Source organism: Hemiscyllium ocellatum, chromosome 5 (assembly GCF_020745735.1).
Source record: "Hemiscyllium ocellatum isolate sHemOce1 chromosome 5, sHemOce1.pat.X.cur, whole genome shotgun sequence".
Taxonomy (NCBI): domain Eukaryota; kingdom Metazoa; phylum Chordata; class Chondrichthyes; order Orectolobiformes; family Hemiscylliidae; genus Hemiscyllium; species Hemiscyllium ocellatum.
The window spans coordinates 66,828,949-66,853,942 of NC_083405.1; the positions used below are offsets into that span (position 1 = coordinate 66,828,949).

At 39.7% G+C, this 24,994-nt stretch overlaps 1 protein-coding gene across 4 annotated transcripts in view; it reads left to right on the forward strand.

Annotated features, from left to right (window-relative positions):
• The window catches only part of ikzf1 (IKAROS family zinc finger 1 (Ikaros)), an 85,799-nt gene that overhangs the window by 53,399 nt on the left and 7,406 nt on the right, over positions 1–24,994 (forward strand). For 3 of the 4 annotated variants that reach the window (XM_060825486.1, XM_060825490.1, XM_060825488.1), the window contains exons 4-6: positions 12,807–13,067; positions 13,664–13,831; positions 18,293–18,418. In XM_060825486.1, the coding sequence (XP_060681469.1) occupies positions 12,807–13,067; positions 13,664–13,831; positions 18,293–18,418 (555 nt within the window). The remainder of the gene's footprint in view (positions 1–12,806; positions 13,068–13,663; positions 13,832–18,292; positions 18,419–24,994) is intronic. The other variant, XM_060825489.1, reaches the window with a different exon arrangement.

A 24,994-nucleotide genomic window follows, 5' to 3' on the forward strand; every position in this document is an offset into this window, starting at 1 on the left:
CAGAACTAGAGGGCATAGGTTTCGGGTGAGAGGGGAAAGATATAAAAGAGATCTAAGGGGCAACTTTTTCACGCAGAGAGTGGTACGTGTATGGAATGAGCTGCCGGAGGATGTGGTAGAGTCTGGTACAACTGCAACATTTGAGAAGCATTTGGATGGGCATATGAATAGCAAGGGTTTGGAAGGATATTGGTAGGGTACTGGCAGGTGGGACTAGATTAGGTTGGGATATCTGGCCAACGTGGACGGGTTGGAATGAAAGGTCTGTTTCCATGCTGAACATCTCTATGACTCTATGCCCTGTATAAAGAACTTATGTTCAATTCCTCTAGTAACAAAGGAAAACATTCCATTAGTTCTCTGAATCAGTATTGTGTTCTGTATTATTTTCTGGGTTTCCATGGCATAGTCTTCCATTTACTCGCACTGTAGGCCTCAGCTTACTTAAGGTTAAGGAAGCAAGGATCTGGCACAGCTTCAGAAGATTACAGGGTAGCTGGGAAAGAACTCAAAAATGGATGGAGGAGACTTAGGAGGGCATGAAAAAGCCTTGGAGGGCAGGATTAGGTAAAGCCCAAAGGTGTTCTGTACTTACGTGAGCAATAAGAGAATGATCAGAGAGAGGATAGGGCTGATCAGGGATAGTGGAGAGAACTTGTGCATGGAGTCTGAAGAGATAGGGGAGGCTCTAAATGAGTGTTTTGCTTCAGTATCCACAAGCAAGAGGGATCTTGTTGATAGTGAGAACACCGTGGACCAGGTTAATAGGCTTGAACAGAGTGATATTAAGAAAGTGGATGTGCTGGAAACTCTGGGATGCATCAAGATAGATAAATCACCAGGGCTGGACCAGATATATCCAAGGTTACTACAGAAAGCGAGAAATGAGATTGCTGCACCTCTGGCGATGATCTTTGCATCCTCACTCTCCACAGGACTAGTACCGGCTGATTGGAGAGAGACGAATGTTATTCTTGTGTTCAAGAAAGGGAATAAAGAAATCCCTAGGAATTACAAACCAGTCAGTCTTACGTCAGTTGTAAGTAAGGTACTGGAAAGGATTCTGAGAGATAGGATTTATGACTATTTAGAAAAACATAGTTTGATCAAAGATAGCCAGCCTGGCTTTGTGAGGGGCAGATTATGCCTCACAAGTCTTATTGAGTTCTTTGAAGATGTGACGAGACAAGTTGATGAAGGTTGTGCAGTGGATGTTGTGTATATATGGATTTCAGTAAGGCATTTGATGAGGTTCCCCACGGTAGGCTCATTCAGAAAGTTAGGAGGTATGGGATACAGGGAAATTTGGCTGCTGGGATACATAATTGGCTGGCCAAAAGAAGACAGCAAGTGGTAGTGGATGGAAAGTATTTCATCTGGAGGTAGGTGACCAGTTGTGTCCCACAGGAATCTGTTCTTGGGTCTCTGCTCTTTGTAGTTTTTGTAAATGACTTAGATGAATTGGAAGAGTGGGTCACTACATTTGCCGATGACACACAAGTCCTTGGTGTTGCAGGTAGTGTCAAGGGCTGTTGCAGGGTGCAATAAGACATTCACTTCTCAGCCCAGCTCTGCATCCAGTCACAGATGGAATTCAACCTGGATAAATGTGAAGTGATTCATTTTGGAAGGTCAAATTTGAATGCTGAATATAAGGTTAAAGACAGGATTCTTGGCAGTGTGAAGGAACAGAGGATCTTGGGGTCCACATACTAATATCCTTCAAAGTTGCCATCCAAGTTGATTGGGTTGTTAAGAAATCGTATGGTGTTTTGGCTTTCATTAAGAAGGGGATTGAGTTTAAGAGCCGCGAGGTTTTGCTGTAGCTCTATAAATCCCTGGTTACACCACACTTGGAATATTGTGTCCAGTTCTGGTTGCCTCATTATAGGAAGGATGTAGATGCTTTAGAGAGAGTGCAGATGAGATTTACAAGGATGCTGCCTGGATTGGAGGGTTTGTCTTATGAAGAGAGGATGAGTGAGCTTGGGCTTTTCACACTGGAGAGAAGAAGGAAGAGAGGTGACTTGATAGCAGTGTACAATGTAATGAGAAGCATAGATAGAGTAGATAGCCAGAGCCTTCACCCCAGGGCAGAAATGGTTGTCACGCGGGGTCATAATTTTAAGGTGATTGGTGGAAGTTTTAGGGGAGAAGCCAGAGGTGGGTTCCTTACATAGAGGTAGGTGGGCGCATGGAATGCACTGCCAGCAGTGGTAGTAGAGTCAGAAACATTAGGGACATTGAAGCGATTGCTGGTCAAGCAGATGAACGTCAGTAAGTTGAGGGGTGTGTAGGTTAGGTTGATCTTAGATTAAAATAAATGCTCAGCACAGCATTGTGGGACAAATGGCCTGTATTGTGCTGTACTGGTCTATTGTTCTATGAACTCATGCTAATAAAAATAGCCATTTGTGCCATTAGGAGCAGAGATTATTTGAAGAGGAGGTTTTTGGAGCCTTGCTGGTCTCCTCTCCATCAAATTGATACATTTTCTGTAGGATTGCAAGAGATCCAACAAGTGACTTTTGTGACAGCGTCTCGAGCTTAGGGCTGAGGTGACTGACAATTCTATTAGGTTGCATTTCGGAGTGTCAGCCCTAGTTAGTACTAAAGGCAACTTCAAAGAAGTATATGAATATGAGCATGAGCAATTACATTTATTCTTTCAAATAAATTCAATTAACTTAAACTGTGCAAGAAATCGAGGAACATAGTGTGCCTCTTGTTACCATCATACGTTGAAAGGTGAGAAAGATTCCAGATTAGTGAATATTGGACACTGGTTAAACCTTCCTTACCTACAGATTTAGAGTTGTGGGAACTGAGTTATAGTTATTCTTTAACCTTTGTGATAGAGTCGGACATTTAACAAAATAAGACTAATAACGCTAGTCTAAGACATTAATTCTAGTTTAAGAAATGTCGAGAGAGGCGAACCAAACAGAATGTGTGGCTTGTCACCTGTGGGGAGTCCTGAATGCTGCCAGTGTCTGAGATGACCACATGTGCAGGATGTGCTTCTAACTGTAGAAGCTGGAGCTCCAGGTCTTGGAGCTTGAGCAGCTACTGAGGACATTGGCGCATCATGAGGCTGAGAGTTATGTGGATACCACATTTAGAGAGGTAGTTACATTGCAGCTCAAGAGTCAAGAGGAAAGATCACAGACAGTTCAGAAAGAATAGGCAGGTAATCCAGGAGTCTCCTAGAATCCTTCTCACTAACTGGTATTCAGTGGTAGACAGTGAAAGATGTCAGCATGTATGAGGGGGCGTAACTACACATTGAGGGGTGATAGATTTAGGACAGATGTCAGAGAGTGGTAAGGGCGTGGAATGCACTACCTGCTAATGTAGTCAACTCAGCCATGTTAGGGAGATTTAAACAATCCTTAGATAAGCTCATGGATCATTTTGGGATAGTGTAGAGGGACGGGCTGAGAATAGTTCACAGGTGGGCACAACATCGAAGGCCGAAGGTCCTGTTCTGCACTGTTGTTCTATGTTCTATGTTCTATTTTGGAAGCTGATGAGGGTGCTGGGACTTTGGAAAAGTGCAGTCAGAGCCAAGCTTCTGGCACCAAGTAGCTTAACTGCATGGTGGGGGGTAGGTGTGAGGAAGATGGGGAAAGGAAGAACACTACCAATTGGTGATTTAATCAGGGGAGCAGAGAGGCCTTTCAGCAGCCGAACACATGTCTCCAGGCCGGTGTTTTGCCTCACTGGTGCCATGGTCAGGGAAGTAACTGAACAGCTGCCAGATCTCCTGAGAGGGGAGAGTGATGAGTTAGAGATTATAGTACATTTTTGTACCAATAATACGGGCAACATGAGGAATGAGGTCTTGCATTAAGAATTAAGGGAGCTAGGCAGTAGATTAAAAAGGAGGAATTCAATGGCTGTAATCTCTGTATTACTCCTGGTGCCGTGTGTGCAAGTTTAGAAGTAGGACAGATGAACATCCCCAGCGTAGATGTTTCTTCTATTATGTTACTGCGGAATAAATAGATAGATACCAGCTAATCATTACAAACCTCTGACCTCTAAAGGTCAGGCACAAACATCTCTGTTTTACAAGCCTTTGATTGTTGTTAAGCAAAATGATATTGTAACCTCTTTATAAAACCAAAAAGGAAATGGTCTCTTTAATATTATTGTCCCATGTGAGGCCATTTCCTCCCCAACACGCAATGTGCAGCTGTGAAAATATGATACAGTTGTAAAATTAATTGATTAATGTATTTAAGCAATAGACAGAAGTTTTCAGTTCTCAATATTATTATTCAAGTGAAATCGCAGTCATAAATTACTATGGTTGGGTGAAAATCATTAAGACTTTTGTTTCCCGAGGTCCCAGTTCACATTGTTATATTTGCCCCTGAGATGAGCTTCCAACCATATTTCATGCTATCATTGACTATTTCCATGTACCTTATGTTGCCCGACTATACCTTGCCTCAATTCAACTGCTCCTCAAACACTCATTGTTGCCTTTGTCATCTCTAGTCTTGGAGAGAGTGAGGACTGCAGGTGCTGGAGAGTCAGAGTCAAAAAGTGTGGCACTAGAAAAGCACAGCAGGTCCGAGGAGCAGGAGAGTCGGTGTTTCAGGCATAAACTGTTCATCTCTAGACTTGTCTAGTTTAATGCATTTTTGGCTGCCTTCCCATATTTCATATCCTGAAACGTGAGGTCTTCCAAAGTACCATGACCTATCTCCTCAATTATATCCAAGTCTTGTTCAGTCATTTGAACAAACAAACAAGGAACGAGTAGGTTGATCGGCCCTTTGGGCTGATTCAATAAGATCATGGACCACAACTCCACATTTCTTCTTATCTTGGGTAATTTTTCATCCCTTTGGTAATCTACGTTTGCCTTAAAAATATTTAAAGATTCTCCACCCACTGCCTTTTGAAGAAAGGAATTCCAAAAACACTCAACCCTGTGAGAGAAAAAGAATGTATCCTCATCTCTGTTGAAAGTTGCACACCCACCCCACCCCCCCAATTATTTTTAAACCATAACCATTAGTTCTAGAAAATACCACAAAAAGAATCATCCTTTCAACATCCATGCGATCAAGACCTCTCAGGATCTTGTGTTTCAATGATGTTACCTCTGAGTCTTCTAAACTTTAGAAGATAAAGCCTAACCTGTCCAGTCTTTCCTCAGAAGGCAACACATTCATTCCCGTTATTAGTCTAGTATACAGTCGCTGAATTGCTTCTAATGCTGTAACATCCTTAAGAAAGAACAGTGACCAGGACTGTACACACTATTCCAAATGCAGCCTCTCCAGTGCCTTGTACTATTGAAACATAACCTCCCTACTCTTGCTTTTAATTCTCTTCACAATAAATCGTAACATTCTATTAACTTTCCTGTTTACTTGATGTACCTACACACAAATGTTCTGTGATTCATGCAATTGGACACCCAGATCTCTTCATAGCTCAAAGCTAAACAACCTGTCACTGTTTAATTAATATGCTTCTTTATTTATTCTTTCTGTAAAATTGGACAGTTTCATACTTTCCCAAGTTATGCTGCATTTGCCAGATCTTTGCCCAAACATCTAACCTATTTATATCCCTTTGTATGGCCCTTATGTCATCTTCACAATTCACTTTCCTACCTATGTTTGTGTCATCTGCAAATTTAACTACCATAGCTTTGATGCCTTCATCTCAAATCAGACAGGAGAAGCATTATCCATACGTCCAGTCTGTCCAACAGAATTCTATATATTTCGAAGAGATTCATTCTCATTCATCTAAACTATAGAGAATACAGGCATAGTTATCTTTTAAGCTTTACCTATATGGCGTTATTTGAGGAAGCTTATTGCAAGAATTGATTCCTTGATAAATATTGCGACATCTCCTCTTTTGCATATCCCCAATCTTACCTAATGATTCAATACTCTGGAATATTGAGCTGCCAGACCTCCATTAACTATGTCTCTATGATAGCAATGATATTACATCCCTATGTGTTAGTCAGCACTGTCAATGCATTTCCCTTATTTGCAAGACCACTTACATTAGAATAAATGCCATTGAGCTCCATTCTGGCTTAACTTGACTATATTTGCGCAGCCTTTCAGATTGACCTGATTATTCTTCTGTACTATACTTCCACTTCACCCCTGCCAAAGTATTTTAAACCCCCACCAACTGCAATTACAAACATCCCCGCAAGAATATTGGTCCAATTGACTTCAGGTGTAACCTATAAAACTTGTACATGTCTCACCTTCCACAAAACCAGACCCAATAATCCAGCAATCTAAAGCCCTCCATTCTGCTGCAACTCCTTAGCCACATAGTCATCTATTTTCTCCACCTATCCTTTCACTCACTGGTACATCACACCAGGAATAACAAAGAGATTACAACTTTGACGGTTTGCTTTTAATCTTCTGCCTTGCTCCTTCAATTCCTGATGCAGGACCACTTCCTCTTTCTACGTATGCTGCTAATCTCAAGGTGAACAACAATCTCTGCCCCGTGTAGGTGAGCCACTTGTAGTGCCATGGACCTGACTTCTGTTGCATTCCCCTGAGAAATCATTTCCTCAAGTTGCATCCAAAATGGATTATCTATTAGAGAGAGAGAGAGAGACCCAGTCAACTCCTTGCCTTGTGGCTTTACTGGGAATTGCCCAATCCCTTTCTACCTGTTCACTCTACCTGCCGTATGATTGCCTGACTGTACAAACACACCAATAAGATCTCATTCTTATGAATGCTCCACAGTGCCTCCAGCTGTTACTCCAGGTCAGAATCACGGTTTCCAATTGCTGTTCCTGGAGACACCTTCTGCACATGGGGTCACCCTGGACACAGACCATGGGTTTGACTTCTTACATCACAGAAGAGGAGCTTTCTGGTCAAACTGAACTGCCATAATGTAGCCTTAAATTATTCCCTGTATATTTACAAAGACCAACAGCAATTGCTAAACAACCAATCCACTCAGGACTTCCCTGTAATGTCACTCTTGGATTTTTTTTCAAACTTGGTCCAGATGTCAATTGGGTCCCACAATATTGAGCTGTTTCTGCCCTTGACTGCAGATGAAATGTAGGCCCCAGGTCAATGTGGATCTTTTGCCCTTATCTGGACTGGTTACATCCTGTTCCAATTCTGTTCAGGTGTTCATCTTCTGACTAGGACCCAAGGGCACAGCCGCAGAGTGAAGAGATGACCCTTTACGACTGAGGTGGTGAGGAATTTCTTCAGCCAGAGGGTGCTTATTTGTGGAACTCATTGCTGCAGCAGGAGGCCACATCATTGAGTCTATTTAAGATAGAGATAGATAGGTTCTTGATTGGTAAGGTATCAAGGGTTATGAGGAGAAGGCAGGAGAATGAGCAGAATAACCTCATTCGGTTCCTATAGTCTTTCCAACTGCAGGCAAGGTTTTGGGATACCTGATTGTGATTACAGTGCTACCTTCAGTAGCCTAAGGCCTAAGTTCTGGAAACTCCTCTCTCAACCTTGCTGCTTTCCCCCTCTCTTTTGTCTTTTAAAATACACCTTAGAACCTTCCATTTCAGCTAAGCTTTTCAAATTTGCTCTATTATCCATCAGCTTGTGTTCAATGTCCAGTTTTACTTCATACCATTCCAACGAAACACCTTGCGCTACTCTAATACATTAAAACTGCTATATTAATACAGTTTGTTCTCCTTTCAGAATTTCAGCTAAAAGCTCAAAAGTGAAAGCTTGGGATAGTTTGCTTAGAATAAGGTTTCATCTAAGATTCTTTGCAGGAAAGATGTTGCCCATTACATCAATGAGGTGAAAAAGAGTTGATTTATATTCTGTTTTACATCAAATTTTAATCATAATTTAATTATATTTGCTTCATTTAAGTCTATGGGCTTAAATTATTCAATCGGACAAGTAATTTTAGTCATTATCCTTAAACATTTGAAACATGACAGAAAGCAGAAGTTACTGTTAGGAAATAATGGATCAGTCAGTAGATAAAATTGAGTAGCAATTAATGTAATAACTGAGTTTAAATTTATGTGATTGGATATGCAAATTGAAGACTGTCAATCTGATGGTAATATTTTAACCAGTAACAGCCCTATCTATTAGAATGGCAGGATTAAATAAGATTGGGCACTAAAAATGATGTTGTTCTATCTTCTATGGCTAGTGCTTTCACTAGGACTGTAAATGCTTCCAAAACCAATAATTTTGATAGCTGTATTGACTGTTTTCCACTTACCAAATTTACAAAGTACTCCATATCATGGTGTAAGTTAAAGCTGCAGAAAACTTGAATGAAATATGAAAAACTATCTTTAAATGTGCTAGATGTAGTTGCCTGAAAGAGATCCCTTTTTCTCCATCTCAAGTATTCTATTTATATTAAGGTTGACCAGGCTTGATGTAATCTTGTTTAAAGATTAGCTATTAATGCTGTATTTTCAATTATTTTTGATAATGACTTTTTCATTATTAATTAATTTTATTAAGTGCAGCACCAACTGGTCTGGAGTGCACAGGCGCTCTGCATCAAAGATAGGCCTAGGGGAATTATTGATAAAATGAGATGCACTCAGTCCTCTTCATGTAGAATATGTGGAGGAACAGAATATATTAGTTGCAGAAGATTACACAATTAGAAGGGCCATAGTTACAATGTGTAGGAGAAATCATTTGTGGCTAATCCTAACTCTTAAAAAGATCCAGAGCTGTTTGATATCACTATTTGAGCTGAAAGTACTGTGTTACAATTCAACTCCGCCTTCTCCTAAGATCCCCAGTTTCATTGATATCAGTCGTCAGTCATTTAAAAAGAAATAATTCATTTGTGGGATGTGAGAGTTGCTGGCTAGACCAACATTTATTTCCCATTCCTAACTACACTGGGAAAGGTGGTAATGAGCTACCTTCTTGAATTGTTGCAATCCATAGGAAATAGACAAATCCTACAGTACTGTTAGGAAGAAAGTTCCAGGATTTTGACTCAATGAGTTTGGAGGAACTGCAATATACAATATTGACAAAGTCAGGAATTATGTATGGCTTGAAAGGAAATGTTCACCGCTGCTGCCCTGCTATGCATGTGGCACCCTTAAGCAGTACAGATCATGGGTTTTGCAGGGAATGTCAGAGTAGCAGTGGCAAGTTATTGCAGTCCATCTTGTAAACGCACATGCTGCCTCCACTGTACCTGGAGGTGGAAGGAGTAAATGTTGAAAGGGGGACTGGAGGATCGCTCGAATGGCACCAACCTCCTGAAGTGTTGCTGGATCTGCTCTCATACAGTGAAGTGAAAAGAATTCCATCACACTCCAGACTTGTGCCTTGTTGATGGTGGGCAGACAGTGACAGCTCAGATGTGAGATACTTGTCAGAGGATTCCTAGCTCTGCCTGTGTTTGTAGCTACACTATTTAACTGGCTGGTTTAACTCAGTCTTTGGTCAGTGATAATCCAAGGATGTTGACAGTGAGGAATTCAGTAATTGTAACGATGTGAAGATCGAGGACAAGTGGTTATAGTCTCTTTTTAGGATCGTCATTACTGAGCTTGTGTGGGAGAAGGAGAGTGTTACTTTCCACTTATCAGCCAAGTTGAATTTTGTCCTGATTTGACTGCATATGGACATGGAGTGCTTCAGTGTCTGAGGAGTTTTCAGTGGAGCTGAACATTCTGTAATCAGTGAACATACCCATTTCTGACCCTTATGATGGAGGGAAGACCATTGATGAAGTAGCTAAAGATATTTGGGTCCAGGACACTACCCTGACAAACTCTTGAAGAGATGATCTAGAGATGAGATGTTTCATCTTAAACAGCCACAATCCTTTGTACTGGTATGACACTAAGTAGTGGAATTTTCACCCCAATGAATCCTATCTACCCCTTGATGCCACACTCAATTAAAGGCTGCCTTGTTTTCAAGGGTACCCACTGAGATGTCAGCTCTGGAGTTCACTCTTCTGTCCATGCTTGGACCAAGGCTGTAATAAGATAAGGAGCTGACAGGTCCTAGCAAAACCTGAACTGAGCATCATTAGATAGGTTATTGCTGACTAAATTCATTGCACTGCCCATCACTTTGCTGATGTTTATGAGTAGACTGATGCTGGATTGGATTTATGCTACCTATTGTGGATAGAATATACCTGGACAATTTTTCACATTGATGGGTGAATGCCACTGGTTCAACTCTACTGGGACAGTTTGATTAGGGGTGCAGCTAATACTGGAGCACAGATCTTCAGTACAACTGCTAAAATGTTGTGAGGATTTACAGCCTTTGCAATATCCAGTGACATTTCTTGATATCATACGAAGAAAATTGCATTGGCTATGATGCTGGAGACTTCAGGAGGAGGCTGGGGTGGATCATCTACTTAGCAGTTTTGGCTGAGGATGGTTGCAAATCTGGCTCTTAAAAGCGGCCACAGGTCATTGCTGCCGGAATTCCTTTGTAGACTTCTTTAACTCATGTATGAACGATCTTCTATCCATTATAAGTTGAGTACTGCGAGTGTTTGGGGATGTTTACTGATGATTGTACATTGTTTAATTACATTCATAACTCATCAGGTAATGAAACAGTTGATACCAATTTGCAGCATGATAATAATCTGGATAATATTCAGACTTGGGCTAATGGATAGCAACATTGATTAGAACCAAACACCTTTGGATTCATCATAAATGGGAACTTAACTAGATGAACAATGCAAATATTGTGACTATAAGAGCAGGTTAGAGGTTGGAAATGCAGTTATCTATAACTCACGACCTAATTCTCAAAGTCTATCCATCATCTAGAAGATACAAATTAGGAATTTAAAGAAATAGTCTCCACTTGCAAAGCAGCCTACCCACCTAATTAAATGTTCACATTCTCCACCACTGCGGCTGTGCATGAATCATCTACCAGATGTACACAACAATTCACCAGAACTTCTTTAAAAATAATTCCCAAACTAATGACCTGCAGTAACTTGCAGAACAAGAGCAATGGATGCATGAAAACACCAACATCTGCAAGTTCCCCTTCAAACCTCATAATGTCCTGACTTACAGCTGTTCAAAGTCCTGAAACACTGTTCCTAACAATGATGTGTTGCATGCAGTGATTCAAGAAAGTGATTCACCACCACTTCCTTGAGGACAATGAGGGATGGACAATAAAAGCTGACCTTGTCAGCAATGCTCACATCACGTGAAAAATAGAAATACCCTGTTTGTGTAATCAAATGGTTACTCCTTAAAGCCATTGAGAAGCTGTCTTACCTGATACAGCTTTAAGAAGATAATTCTGCTTCCAGAATTGCTTCCATTTTAGTGTCAATGAATTGTCCACAGTCAAAAAAAATTAGAAATATTTTTCTTTCCATAGGGACATCCTAATGTAACATGAATCAGAAGCTCCTTAAGTGTTTATATTATTTCATCATGTGGTTAACTGCAATTAAATCTTATACATTCTGGAGTTTGAGCCCACAAATGAGTCTTCTCTGTGATGTATTACATTTTTATCGTTAATTATTCCTGTCCTTTTGCATTATCTAGGAGGTGATAATGTGGCAGAATTTCAACATTTAATTGTTGATGTAAAAATGTATGCTATTATTTTTGCCTTGACATTCCAACTGTATTACTGTCCAGCTAATGAGTACAGACAGTACTAGTTAATGAAAATGCCACATGTAAGAAAGAATATTAAATTTACACCAACTAATGCTAAACCAATACCGATGCAGGTAGTTTATTTCATTTTCTATCTCAGAATAGATCTTCCAATATTTAAATGCATTGTTTTATTAGTTTATAATTAAGATTGGGATCTATAAAGGAATCCAGAATGACTACACAAATGTTGTAAGTGAATTGTTAATCTGTTCGTGATAATAATGAACAAGAGAGAAAAAATTCTTAGTTTGGCCTTTAAATCCAGGGGGCTAGAAGATATGCTCCAATGGTGCAAAACCTAAGTGAGACTATATCTGGAGTACTGTGAGCAGTTTTGGGCAACACATCTTAGAAAGCCAATGTGAGCCTCAGTGTGCAACATAGATTTTCCACCGTGTTCCCTAACAGTTAAAGTACACAACTATGATCCCTGGAATTCAGAAATTTGATAGATAATTTGATTAAATCTTCCAAGAAACCTAAGGGGAGTGGTGCTTTTCATGAAGGAAATAATATGAGAGTCTGATTGGGAATTGTATCACGGAGGGAACGTAGATTAAGGACCTTGCCTGTCAGGAGAAATTTTCAGAAACACTCTTACACAATGAAAGGTAGCAGATGTTTGCAATTCCTTATGCAAATAGCTGTTAGCACATGGTCAATTGGTAATTTTCCATCTGCACTTAATAGTTTTAGATTTGGTCAGTCAAATATATTAAGATTGGCAAAGACAAGTGTGTGGAATTAGGTCACACAGCCAAGATCTCACCAAAACAAAAAATTGCGGGAGAACATCAGCAGGTCTATGCAGAGAGAAACAGATGCTGCCGGACTCCAGCATTTCCAATTTTTATTTCCAATTTCTAGAATCCATATTAATTTCCTTTTGTTATGATGTCTTCAATGTTGGAAAGGTTCAATGGACTGAATAGCCTGTTCATGTTCTGTTCTTTATTTGATGTTCAGTTGTTTGACTCACAAAGACCCCATTGCAGTCAGATTCCTCAACATAAAAACTAGTATGTTTCCTCATCCACTTTCCTTCATGGAAATAAAAGTGATTGTCTTGTCAGTACATTAGTATCATGACATCAACATTTATTGTATTTTATGTTCTATTTTCTTGCAGCAAATTCTATTAAAATTGAAACTCCGAGTGACGAAGAGAATGGGAGAACCTGTGACACAAATGGTGAAGAGTGCGCTGAAGACTTACGCATGATAGATACTTCTGTGACTAAATTGAACGGACCACACAATGGCCAAGGCAACAAAGCATTTTCTGGAGTTGGTGGCATTCGACTTCCAAATGGCAAGCTGAAGTGTGATATCTGTGGAATAATTTGCATTGGCCCAAATGTCCTCATGGTGCACAAACGTAGCCACACTGGTAAAAACAGGCACCGCTTTTATCTGTTTTTTACCTTCATCATTTCATTTGGATTTTGTTATGCCACGTTTTTGCATGCCATTTCCATGAAGAAAATCATAACTGGAGTAGTGAAATGCTTCACATTTAAAATGAGAATGTGATGCAGAGATTAAACTGAAAGCCTGAAATGCATTTTTAATAAGTTTTCTTTTTTTTGTTCATTGCCATTTCTTATTTTTTTAAAAGAACCACTGAAAAAACCACATTAAAAAACCAAAATGCCACAACATTCAAAAATCAAATCTGTTTATTCTGAAACTGCTGATCAGGAAGAGTAGCTGTTAACACACAATGATGCAGGCACTCTATTTAAATGAGGTTGAATCTTCATTGTGATGTGCCATTTTGATTTAAAAAAAAATAGATTTTCAGATCAAATTGACCCAGCCACTGAAGCGTTGAGAAACTGGCAGGTTTAATCTGAATGCCTCATGTTATATCAAACCTACAGCTGGCAGAAATTAGAAAACAGTAACAGAGACACATCTTTTTTCTGAAATTCCGCGCTTAATATCCTGTTTTTTTTTTGCTAACAAATATACTCTGCTTTGCAGGGGAGCGCCCCTTCCAATGCAGTCAATGTGGTGCATCTTTTACTCAGAAAGGCAATCTACTTCGCCACATTAAGTTGCACTCTGGAGAGAAGCCATTCAAGTGCCATCTTTGCAACTATGCTTGCCGCCGTAGGGATGCACTCACAGGTCATCTACGGACTCATTCTGGTGGGTACATATTTTGACAATGTGTACTCCATGTTAGTCACCAATTTATCATTAAACATCAGGTACATAAAATATTAACATAAACATCATATTCATTTTTCTATCATTTGAAGAAGGGATTACTTTCCATTCACATGGCAGTTAAACAAATACCATATCAACAAGCATCTACTAATGGTAGCACAGTGGCTAGTACTGCTGCCTCACAGCATCAGAAACTCAGGTTCGACTCCAGTCTTGAGTGACTGTGTGGAGTTTGCACCTTCCTCCTCCATTAGATTACTTGCAGTGTGGAAACAGGCCCTTCAGCCCAACAAGTCCACACTGACCCGCCGAAGCGCAACCCACCCATACCACCACCCCTATATTTACCCCTTGCCTAACACTACAGGCAATTTTAGCATGGCCAATTCACCTGAACCGCACATCTTTGGATTGTGGGAGGAAACCGGAGCACCCGGAGGAAACCCACGCAGACACGGGGAGAGCATGCAAACTCCACACAGTCAGTCGCCTGAGGCAAGAATTGAACCCGGGTCTCTGGCGCTGTGAGGCAGCAGTGCTAACCACTGTGCCACTGTGCCGCCCACGTTTTTAAAATCCAAACCCAAACATTAATGATATTTAAGGTGCACTAATTCTCTCCCACAGTCCAAAGATGTGCAGGTTAAATGGATTGGCCAGGCCAAATTGCTCATAATGTCCAGGGATGTGCAATATGGGTGAGTTAGTCTTGGTAAAAACCCCATGTGGGGTAACGGAGATGGGATGTGGGTGATGGGTCTGCGTGGGATGGAAATTGGAGACTTGATGGGCCTAAATAGCCTCTTTCCACACTTTAGGAAATGCTCTTTCTTTTTAAAAAAACCCAGAAGTGATAAGTTACCGGTAGTTATTGAGTGTGTCTATTAGTTATGTAATTAATTTTATTTTGATTCCCTCCAATGTTCTGGTGCCATTCAATTAGATCTGTTGTAGTTCTGCTATATATAACATGATGAAATCAGGCAATTCAACAAAAACAACAATCTTGAGCCTAAGAGCATCCTGATCTTTGTAACTGTTCCATAGGCAATTTTGCACTTACTGAGCAGGTATTTAAAGCGATTTCTGAATATGTATGTTTAATATTAATTTATATTTAAGGTTTCAACCAAGTAGTCATATCAGATCTCTTTATCCAATTTAATGAGCATAAATATAAAAGTCCAGTGATTGTCTGCATGTTCTAAATTTGGAACTTGAAAGAGAACACTGCTAAATTAAAGTTGCAGATGGAGTACAGTATCTGAAATATGAAAGATACAAAATACAGTAGGTTCCATCACATGATAAGTTGGAGAATACAGTATTTAATATATAAATGATTGTATTGTGATATTGACAATGGTAAATGATATCAAAGGGTGGTTAGAGGAATACAATCATTTTGTCACCATTCGAGACACTTTGCAGTAGGTTTAGGGGAGGTAGGTATTGAGAATTTGTGAGATAGATATAACCTTTTATATTGTTGTGTTAAGCAGGTAGTACTTGGCAAGGTTTTGACATTTAAGTCAGGAAATATTATGCAGCATAGATTAGGAAAGTTTACAGTTGTGAAGTTAAAAGTTTGAATGGGGTGCCTTTGGTTTGGAGAGGCAAAGTGTGTAGTTACAGTAAATGTACAGTTAGAAGATGGACATTGATAGAGTGGCTTGTTTCCTCAATTACTTCTTCATATGTGGATGAAAGGTGTGTGCTGCTGGCCTCTATAGAACTAGATGTAGGAAATTGTAAATCGTGACTCCTGCACCCACAACTGTGAGGAAATTCATTTTTAGCCCATCAACTAGTCATTTGCTCCTTATGAAATCTTCCTGTGCTCAAATCAATTATTACATTTTCCTGTAAAACAACAGTAACTTATTTGTAAAACACATTCACTGGATAGAAAATACTTTACAAAGGTGTTGTTTTCCTTTTTAAACAAGTAATGTAGTACCCTGGTTATATGGGACACTTAGACCACTTTGCAATTGCTCAAGACATATGTGACAGTTCTGTCAACTCTTTCTGATACTGTAAATATCATTGGCAGTCCATGTTAGTAATCAGTGCTCTGTACACACATACAAGTCTGCATACATTGAGCTTTACCTTATTCTACTAAACAGCACTATAATTGAACCAGATAACTAAACCCAGTCACTGCACGAGTAGAAATAGTCTACATTTCAGTCAGTGAATTACAGTCAGAATATTGATATCAAATTACTAAAGGACTTCAGAGTAGTTTTAACTTTTGACAGTGTTCTAATTTTAATCAAAATATTTGGTTTCCATTCTGATTTTTCTTAAATGAGTGTAATTAGTGCATTTTTGTAGCCTCTGTGTATTCAATGTCTGCCTCTGGCTAGCCATCAGCAGCTAAATTTCAACAAACTTAGTATAATTTTGTAAGTAGCATCTTATTACATTCTTGTGAAAACACAGATTAAGTGATGCAGGAAATAGTGGTGGAGGACTGGTGCTAAGCAGATTTACTGTAGGCTGTAAACAGGTCAACATTCTTTACTGATGTTATTGAACAAAACTTTATCTGGTCTGATCAATTCTTGGTTGTTTTTTTTTAAGCTAGCTCATGCTCACAGAAGTGGTTAACAAATTCAAATATGTAACCTAAGAGTTATTTTTGGTAATTCAATACAATTAAATACTGTTGTTTTAGCTTTAAAATATTTAAGTTACAATTCAAGCTTTCAAAAAGTAGTGTTTGTTATGACTATTCTTCATTAGATTACTTACAATGTGGAAAGAGGCCCTTCGGCCCAATAAGTCCACACCAACCCGCCAAAGCGCAACCCCTTTATTTACCCCTTCACCTAATACTACAGGCAATTTAGCATGGCCAATTCACCTAAGTTGCATATCATTGGACTGTAGGAGGAAACCAGAGCAAACCCACACAGACACGGGGAGAATATGCGAACTCCACACAGACAGATGCCTGAAGCGGGAATTGAACCCAGGTCTCTGGCACTGTGAGGCAGCAGTGCTAACCACTATGCCACCGTGCCACCCAAATTCTTTCCCATACTTTCTCTGCATCCAAATCTTATTTGTGTAACATTTTCACCATATTAAGAAATGTTTTAGATTATATTTTCTTCATATTCATGCTTCAACACTTTTTATACTATTAACAACAGCTTATATTTATGTAGCACATTTAATGTCAGACACCATGCTACAGTGCTTTGCAAAATCAAAAACAAATTTGACACCAAACATGAAAAGGCATTTTAAGTCAAATGGCCAAAAGCTTGATCAGATAGGCTTTTAGAAATATCTGAGAGGAAAAGAGTCCGAGAGGTTTTCAGGGAGGGGATTCCAGACTTTAGAACTCTAGACAGCTGAAGATACTTCCACCAATGATGAAGCAAGTAAATTCAAAAATATTTGAGATACCAGAATTAAAGAAACAAAGATATCTCAGTGTTGTGGAGTTGGAGGCAATTGCTGGGATAAGGAGGACTGAAGCTATTGAAGAATCTGAGATACAACTTTGAGAATTTTATGCCCAAGATGGTGCATAACAACGGGCTAGTGGAAGTCAGTGAGCACAGAACGTGGCAGGTCAATAGTATGAGAAATTAGAAAGGAATGAATAAGTGTTTCTGTAGCAGATGAACTGGAAATTAGGAAGGGCTACTCAAGAAGAAATAGGCAGCCTTACTAAAGGTATGCATGTGTAATTGAAAGCTAATCTTGGAGCCAATGACACCACATTCGGGAAAAGTGTGGTTCAGGCAGTCACTAGGGAGAGAAATGGAGCTAGTGGCTATGAAACAGAGTTTGTAGCAGGGACAGAAGGCAATTCCCTTAGCATCTCATTGACTCTAATCTAATTCATGAAAATGGCAGAAAGCAACTAGTACAAGGGGAAAGATGATGATGATGAGATTTTGTACCAACAGTTCTTTTACCATGTCATCTCCCTTGTCTTCCAGCCAATCGCAGACCTTCCTAGCTGTATTTTAGACCACCTTCCTCTGCCTCTGTACTTGCATAAAATCCGTCACATCTCTGAATTTTTCAATTCTAAAAATATCATTGAACTGAAATATTTGCTTTTATTCTGACCACAGATGCTGCCAGGCCTGCTGAGCATTTCCAGCATTTCTTGCTTCTGTTTCAAATTTCCAGAACTGCTGTGTTTTGTTTTTAAGTGCTGGCTAAATGATAGATAAGGAACTCTGTATTTATGAAATGTGTTAATTCATCAGGCAGATCATAGAGTCAATAGATATATATGCAATACTCTGATATGCAGTTTGAGTATGTCTGTTGGTGCGAGTATATTATACAAGACAGATGAAAGTGCATATTCTCATGAAACACAAATACCTTATTAATAACAAATTACAAATGTGAAGCCCATTCAATATTCTTTTAAGACCTCTTCCTGTTTGTGTGTAGTTGGAAAGCCTCACAAATGTAGTTATTGTGGGAGAAGCTACAAGCAACGCAGCTCACTCGAAGAACACAAAGAACGTTGCCACAATTACTTACAAACCATGGGACTGCAAAGTGGTATTTATTCAGGTAAACAAAAACTATTTCATGATTACATAGGATTCCGTAGGCAAGGTGACAATCCATTCTGCCACTTGTCCCCTGACTCCACATTCTCTGGTGTTATTATTTAATCTATTTATGGGGCACCTCATCAGAAATCCAGGTACATTTGCTGCATCACTATTGTTCACATTCTTGGTTACCTCTCCAAAAACAAGTCAAGATGTTAAGCAAGCAGGATTTTCCCTTTTAAAATCCATGCTGACTATCAATTGCTATATTTCTATTTCAGATGTTTTTCTATTCTGTTCTTTAGAAAGGTTTCCAAAACATTTTTTTTCCTATCACGGATGGTAAACTGACTGACTATAATTCCCTGAATGTGTTCTCCTTCTAAATATTGGAATGACATGGTACAGGGTTCTGACACCACATTTTTTCCTCAAACAAATCACTAAGTATGTTAAGAAATGCTGTGCTGTTTTTTCCCTAGATTCCTTTGAAGTATTTTATCATTTTAAAATACATGGATGCAATCCATTCAGACCCAGAGGTTTTGTCCTCTTTACCCTTCTATCCTCTCATGTTTTTCAGTTTATTCAACTGAATATTTTATATTAAGTCTACTTATTTCATTAATGTTTTCATCATTCTACCTCACTGATAAATATCAATATTTCACCATCTCTTGATAATTACTTGTAACGTTTTCCAAGAGGCAAATGTTTGATTTAACAAGGGACCAGGTACAGTGATTGTCCCTTAGAGGTGAATAAACCAGGATCAAATGGTGAAGATATCACCTGTCTGAAATGAAGCCAGGCTACTTGTACTTGTGGAGAATTGTTGATTTTTATGCGTTTTTCCACTATTTTAGCATCATCATAAAAGTATGTAAACTGATCAAAATCCAAACAAACAGGTAGTCTCTAACAATTGGCTCTCGTAGTAGCTTCAAGTATATTTCATGCTTAGTAAATTGAATAGTAATAATGTTGAAGAGTGAAAAGTTTGATTTCAGTAGATCGTACAGTGATATTAAATCTAACATTCTGCAAAGCGTGGGTTGAATGTATTTGTTTCCTACTAGATCTGATAAAATGTCAGTAGGATATTTCTGTATCAAATTACTTGTCTCAGTTCCAGAGAACAGGAAAATACCTTGTTAAGACTATGAGTAATTAAGCTATTGACTGTTATTTGTAGTCTTCCTGCTAGTTGCTGGATTTTGTCTGTCAACGTGATCCAGACTAATCAAACTTCTATCTCTAATCTCAAGATTCATCATGTTCCTCTCCTCAGTGAAAACTGATGCAAAGTAATTATTCAGAATCTCACCCATTCTCTCAGGTTCGAAACACAGCCTTCTCTCATTATCCTTTAGTGGACCAATCTTTCTCTAGTCAGAACATTCCTAAGCTCCCACTTCAAGCAAAAATTAGAAGATAGTGAATTTGAAGGACTTTACTTACCCAAATATCGATTTAAGCACAGATTTTTGAAGTATGCTTCCGAGAGCTTGCTTGGCTCGGATGTCCACAATCCATTTAGGATGGGAGTATCACTGCATCTGAGGTGGGCCAAGTTGACCAAATGACTGTGTACTGACCACTTGTGTAAGAGCAATCATTATTGTATAACATAGCACATAGAATACTACAGCACAGTACAGGCTCTTCGGCCCTTGACATTGCGCTGGCCTGTGGAACCAATCTGAAGCCCATCTATCCCACACTATTCCATTATCATCCATATGTTTATCCATTGACCATTTAATTGCCCTTAAAGTTTGTGAGTCTACTACTGTTGCAGGCAGTGTTGTAGGCAGTCTATCACCCTTCAATTTAAAGCTATGTTCCCTCATGCTAGCTATCGCCATCCAAGGAAAAAAGGCTCTAACTGTCCAACCTGTCTAACCCTCTGATTATCTTATATGACTCAAGTAAGTCACCTCTCAACCTTCTTTTCTCTAACAAAAACAGCCTCACTTCCCTCAGCCTTTCCTTGTAAGACCTTCACCCCATACCAGGCAACATCCTAGTGAATCTCGTCTGAACCCTTTCCAAAGCCTCCACATCCTTCCTGCAATACAGTGACCAGAACTGTACGCAATACTCCAGATGTGACCGCACCAGAGTTTTGTGCAGCTGCAGCATGATCTCATGGTTCTGAAACTCAATCCCTCTCCCAATAAAAACTAACACACCATATGCCTTCTTAACAACCCTATCAACCTGGATGGCAACGTTCAAGGATCTATGTACCTGTACACAGAGATCTCATTGTTCATCTACACTGCCAAGAGCCTTACCATTAGCCCAGTACTCTGCATTCCTGTTACTCCTTCCAAAGTGAATTACCTCACACTTTTCTGCATTTAACCCCATTTGCCACCTCTCAACCCAGCTCTGCAGCTTATGTATGTCTCTCTGTAATCTACAACATCCTTTGTCACTATCAGCAACTCTATCAACCTTAGTGTCGTCTGCAAATTTATCAACCCATCCTTCTATGTCCTCATCCAGGTCATTTATAAAAATGACAACCAGCATTGTGGTACCCCACTAGTAACTGAACTCAAGGATGAATATTCCCCATCAACCACCACTCTATCTTCTTTCAACTAGCCAATTTCTGATCCAAATCACTAAATCCCATGCATCCGTATTTTGTGCAATAGCCTAACATGGGGAACCTTATCAAACACCTTACTGAAATCCATATACACCACATCAACCGTTTTATCCTCATCCACCTGTTTGATCGCCTTCTCAAAGAACTCAATAAGGTTTGTGAGATACGACCTAACTTCACAAAACCATGTTGACTATCCCTAATCAACTTATTCATTTCTAGATTATTATAAATCCTATCTCTTATAAACCTTTTTCAAAACTTTACAGTATAGGCGGGTTGGACTGAAGAATCTGTTTCTATTCTGTACATCTCTATGACTCTAGGCTCACAGGTCTGTAATTTCCTGGGTTGTCTCTACACCCCTTCTTGAACAAGGGAACAACATTTGCTATTGTCCAGTCTTCTGGCACTATTCCTGAAGACAATGACAACATAAAGATCAAAGCCAAAGGCTCGACAATCTCATCGCTGGCTTCCCAGAGAATCCTAGGATAAATCCCATCTGGCCCAGGGGACTTACATATCTTTACACTTTCCAGAATTGCTAACACCTTCTCTTTGTGCTCCTCAATCCCATCTAGTCTAGTAGCCTGTATCTCACTATTTCCTTGACCACCTTGTCTTTTTGTTGTGTGAATACTGATGAAAAGTATTCATTTAGCTTAGTGCTTCCCCATCTCCTCTGACTCCATGCACAACTTCTCACTACTATACTTAATTGGCCCTAATCTTACTCTCGTCATTTTGTAATTCCTGATATACCCATAGAAACCCTTAGGGTGTTCCTTGATCCTATCGGCCAGTGACTTCTCATGTCCCCTCCTGGCTCTTCTTAGCTCTCTCTTTAGGTCTTTCCTGGCTAACTTGTAACTTTCAACCGCCCTAGTTGAGCCATCACATCTCATCCTAACATAAGCCGCCTTCTTCCTCTTGAGGAGGGATTCAACTTCCTTAGTAAACCACAGCTTTGACAACTTCTTCCTGCCTGACTGGTACATAGTCGTCAAGGGTCTGCAATAGCTGGTCCTTGAATAAGCTGCACATTTTAACTATGCCCAACCTCTGCAGTTTCCTTCCCCATCCTACCCATCCTAAATCTTGCCCAATCGCATCGTAATTGCCTTTCCCCCAGTTATAACTCTTGCTTTGTGGTAAATACCTATCCCATTCCATCTCTAAAGTAAGCATAACTGAATTATGGTCACTATCACCAAAGTGCTCACCTACCTCCAAATCCAACACCCAGGTTCATTACCCAATACCAAATCTAATGTGGCCTCGCCCCTTGTTGGCCTGTTTACGTACTGTTTCAGGAAACCATCCTGCACATATTGAACAAATACCGACCCATCTAAGGCACTTGAACTATATATTCCCAGTCAATGTTTGGAAAGTTAAAGTCCACCAAAACAACTACCTTGTCACTCCCGCTCCTATCAAGGATCATCTTTGCTATCCTATCCTCTACATCTCTGGAACTATTTGGAGGCCTACAGAAAATTCCCAACAGTGCAATCTCTCCTTTCCTGTTTTTAACCTCAGCCTATACTACCTCAATAGACAAGTCCTCAAATGTCCATTCTGCAACTGTAATACTGTCCTTGACTAACAGTGCCACACCACCCCCTCTGAAGGGCCTGTTTCCACACTGTAAGTAATCTAAAAGAAATTGTGGATGACGTCAACAAATATTTTATTTCTGTCCTCACTACAGAGGTCACAAAAACATCCCAGTTATATCTTTAAATCAGGAGTGGAAAGGAAAGGACAATTTGAGGAAATTCTAATCAGTAGGAAAGCTGTACTTCTAGAACTGCAAGTTGATGAGCCCTGGTATTCTAATGGACTTCATCCTCAAGTCTTAAAAGAGATGGCTATTGATGTTGCGGATGGGTCAATGTTAACAGGACATAGATAGGCTAATGGAATGGGAAGACAAGTGATAGATGGAATTTAATACAGAGACATGTGCCCTACAGCATTTTAGCAGAAGGGTAAGGAAGAGGCAATATTGATCTATTGGCATAGTTCGAAAATGTTTGCCAAAATATAGGGGTCTGACAGTTCATGTGCATAAATCTCTGAAGATGGCAGGGCATGTTGAAAGAGTGAAAACAGAGAATGCTTGAAATCCTCAGCTGGTAAAGCAACAACGGTGCTGAGAGGCACTGAATTCCCATTACAGAGCAATGACCTTTGATAGTGCAAGAATGATTTGCAAATTGCATGGGAACATGGATATAACAAATAGAAGTATTGAGTACAAAAGCAATAAAGTAGGCAATGAGAAGATGAGTTTGTTCTCCATGTAGCATATATAGAAACATAGAAAACAGGAGCACAACTAGACCATCGGGCCCTTTGAGCCTGCTCTGCCATTCAGTCTAACCATGGCTGACCATCCAATTCACTATCCTGTTCCTGCTTTCTCTCCATATTCTTTGATCTCTTCAGCCTTAAGAGTTAGTCCTAAATCTAATTCCTTCTTGAAAACATTCAATGTTTCACTCTCAACCACTTTCTGTGATGAAAAATTCCACAGGCTCACCACTCTCTCAATGCTAAATGGCCAACTTGTATCTTTAAACCATGACCCCTGGTTCTGGACTCCTCCATCACTGGGACCATTACTCCTGTATTAACCTTATAGTCCTGTTAGGAAGATTTAGGGAAAGGGCATGTATGGAAGATTTGACAAAGGAATGCCAGATTATGTTAGGTTTGGGTAAGGTGGACCAAGGAAAGTTGTTTCCACTAGCTGAAAGTATGAAGACCAGGGAAATAGATGAAAGAGGCTCTCACTTATTGCTTTGATGGTGGCAATGAGGTTTTCAAAATCCAATACTTTCCTTTCCTGCTATCTACATGTCTGTCTTCAACCTGTTAGAAATTTGTCAGCAGTTGGTCATGATATTAAGTAACTCGGGCATTTTCCGTGGCCCATTTGATGCCCTTGAATGGACAAGTAACTGCAGGCCTATGCCGTGCAAGGGAATAGGTCTTCCTTTACAGGCCTTGGATAATATTTGCCCATTTATCATCCATCCTGGCCTTCCAAACTTGGTTGCTTAGGCTCCTCAACAAGCCTGGTCCCCACAAAATGCTCCCCTTACTTAACTTGGTATCTAGTTTCCTTTTAGGAGATGTGCTTTGCATACTGTCTGTAGTCCCAATACTAGCTATCACTCCTTCTGTTGGTGCTGGAACCATAGAGCTGCTGATCATCGATTTAGCAACAAACTCTCTTAAATGGAAAACTGTGTGTGTGAAGGGTGGATATCATCTTAAATATCGCTGCTGAGGAAAAGCAATAGCATGTCAATCACTCAAAAAGCTGGTTTTCTAATAAATAAAAATACCAGGTTCTTCACCATCAATTGTCTGTCACAGCACTGTTTGAGTGAAACAGTGATGGATTCAGGTTCCCGCTTCAGCGCAGGAGTACGAAATGCTACACTGTTGGAGATGCCATCTTTAAGAGGAGGTATTAAACTGAAGTTCCAACTACCTGCTCAAGAATTGTGAGGAGTAGAGGTGTTCACTTCAGTGTCCTGTTTAATGCCTATCCCTTAATCAAAATGACAGAAACAGATTATCTGGTCAGTTTAACATTGCTACCATGGTTCCTACGTTATGGCAGTGCCCACTGAGAAAGGATTTCTTTGGTTGTAAAGAACTACGAAATGTCCAGTAACTGTCAAAAGTGCTAAGTAAATGGAAATCTTTCTTTTTCTTTGTATAGCTGTAGTGATTCAGGAGTATTTCACTGAATCCAATAGTTTGAGGACATTAAAAGAACTTTTTAAATGATTTGCTTTCCTTTACTTAATACGTGGCTGTTTAAGAACTCTGGCTTTGAAATTCTGTAGGTACTTTCTCAGTCACCTTACCTAATTTTGGTGGGAGACTGTAAGGGAAGCTGCAAAATGGCTGTATTCCTGGTTTAACTGGAATACTGCAGAAAGA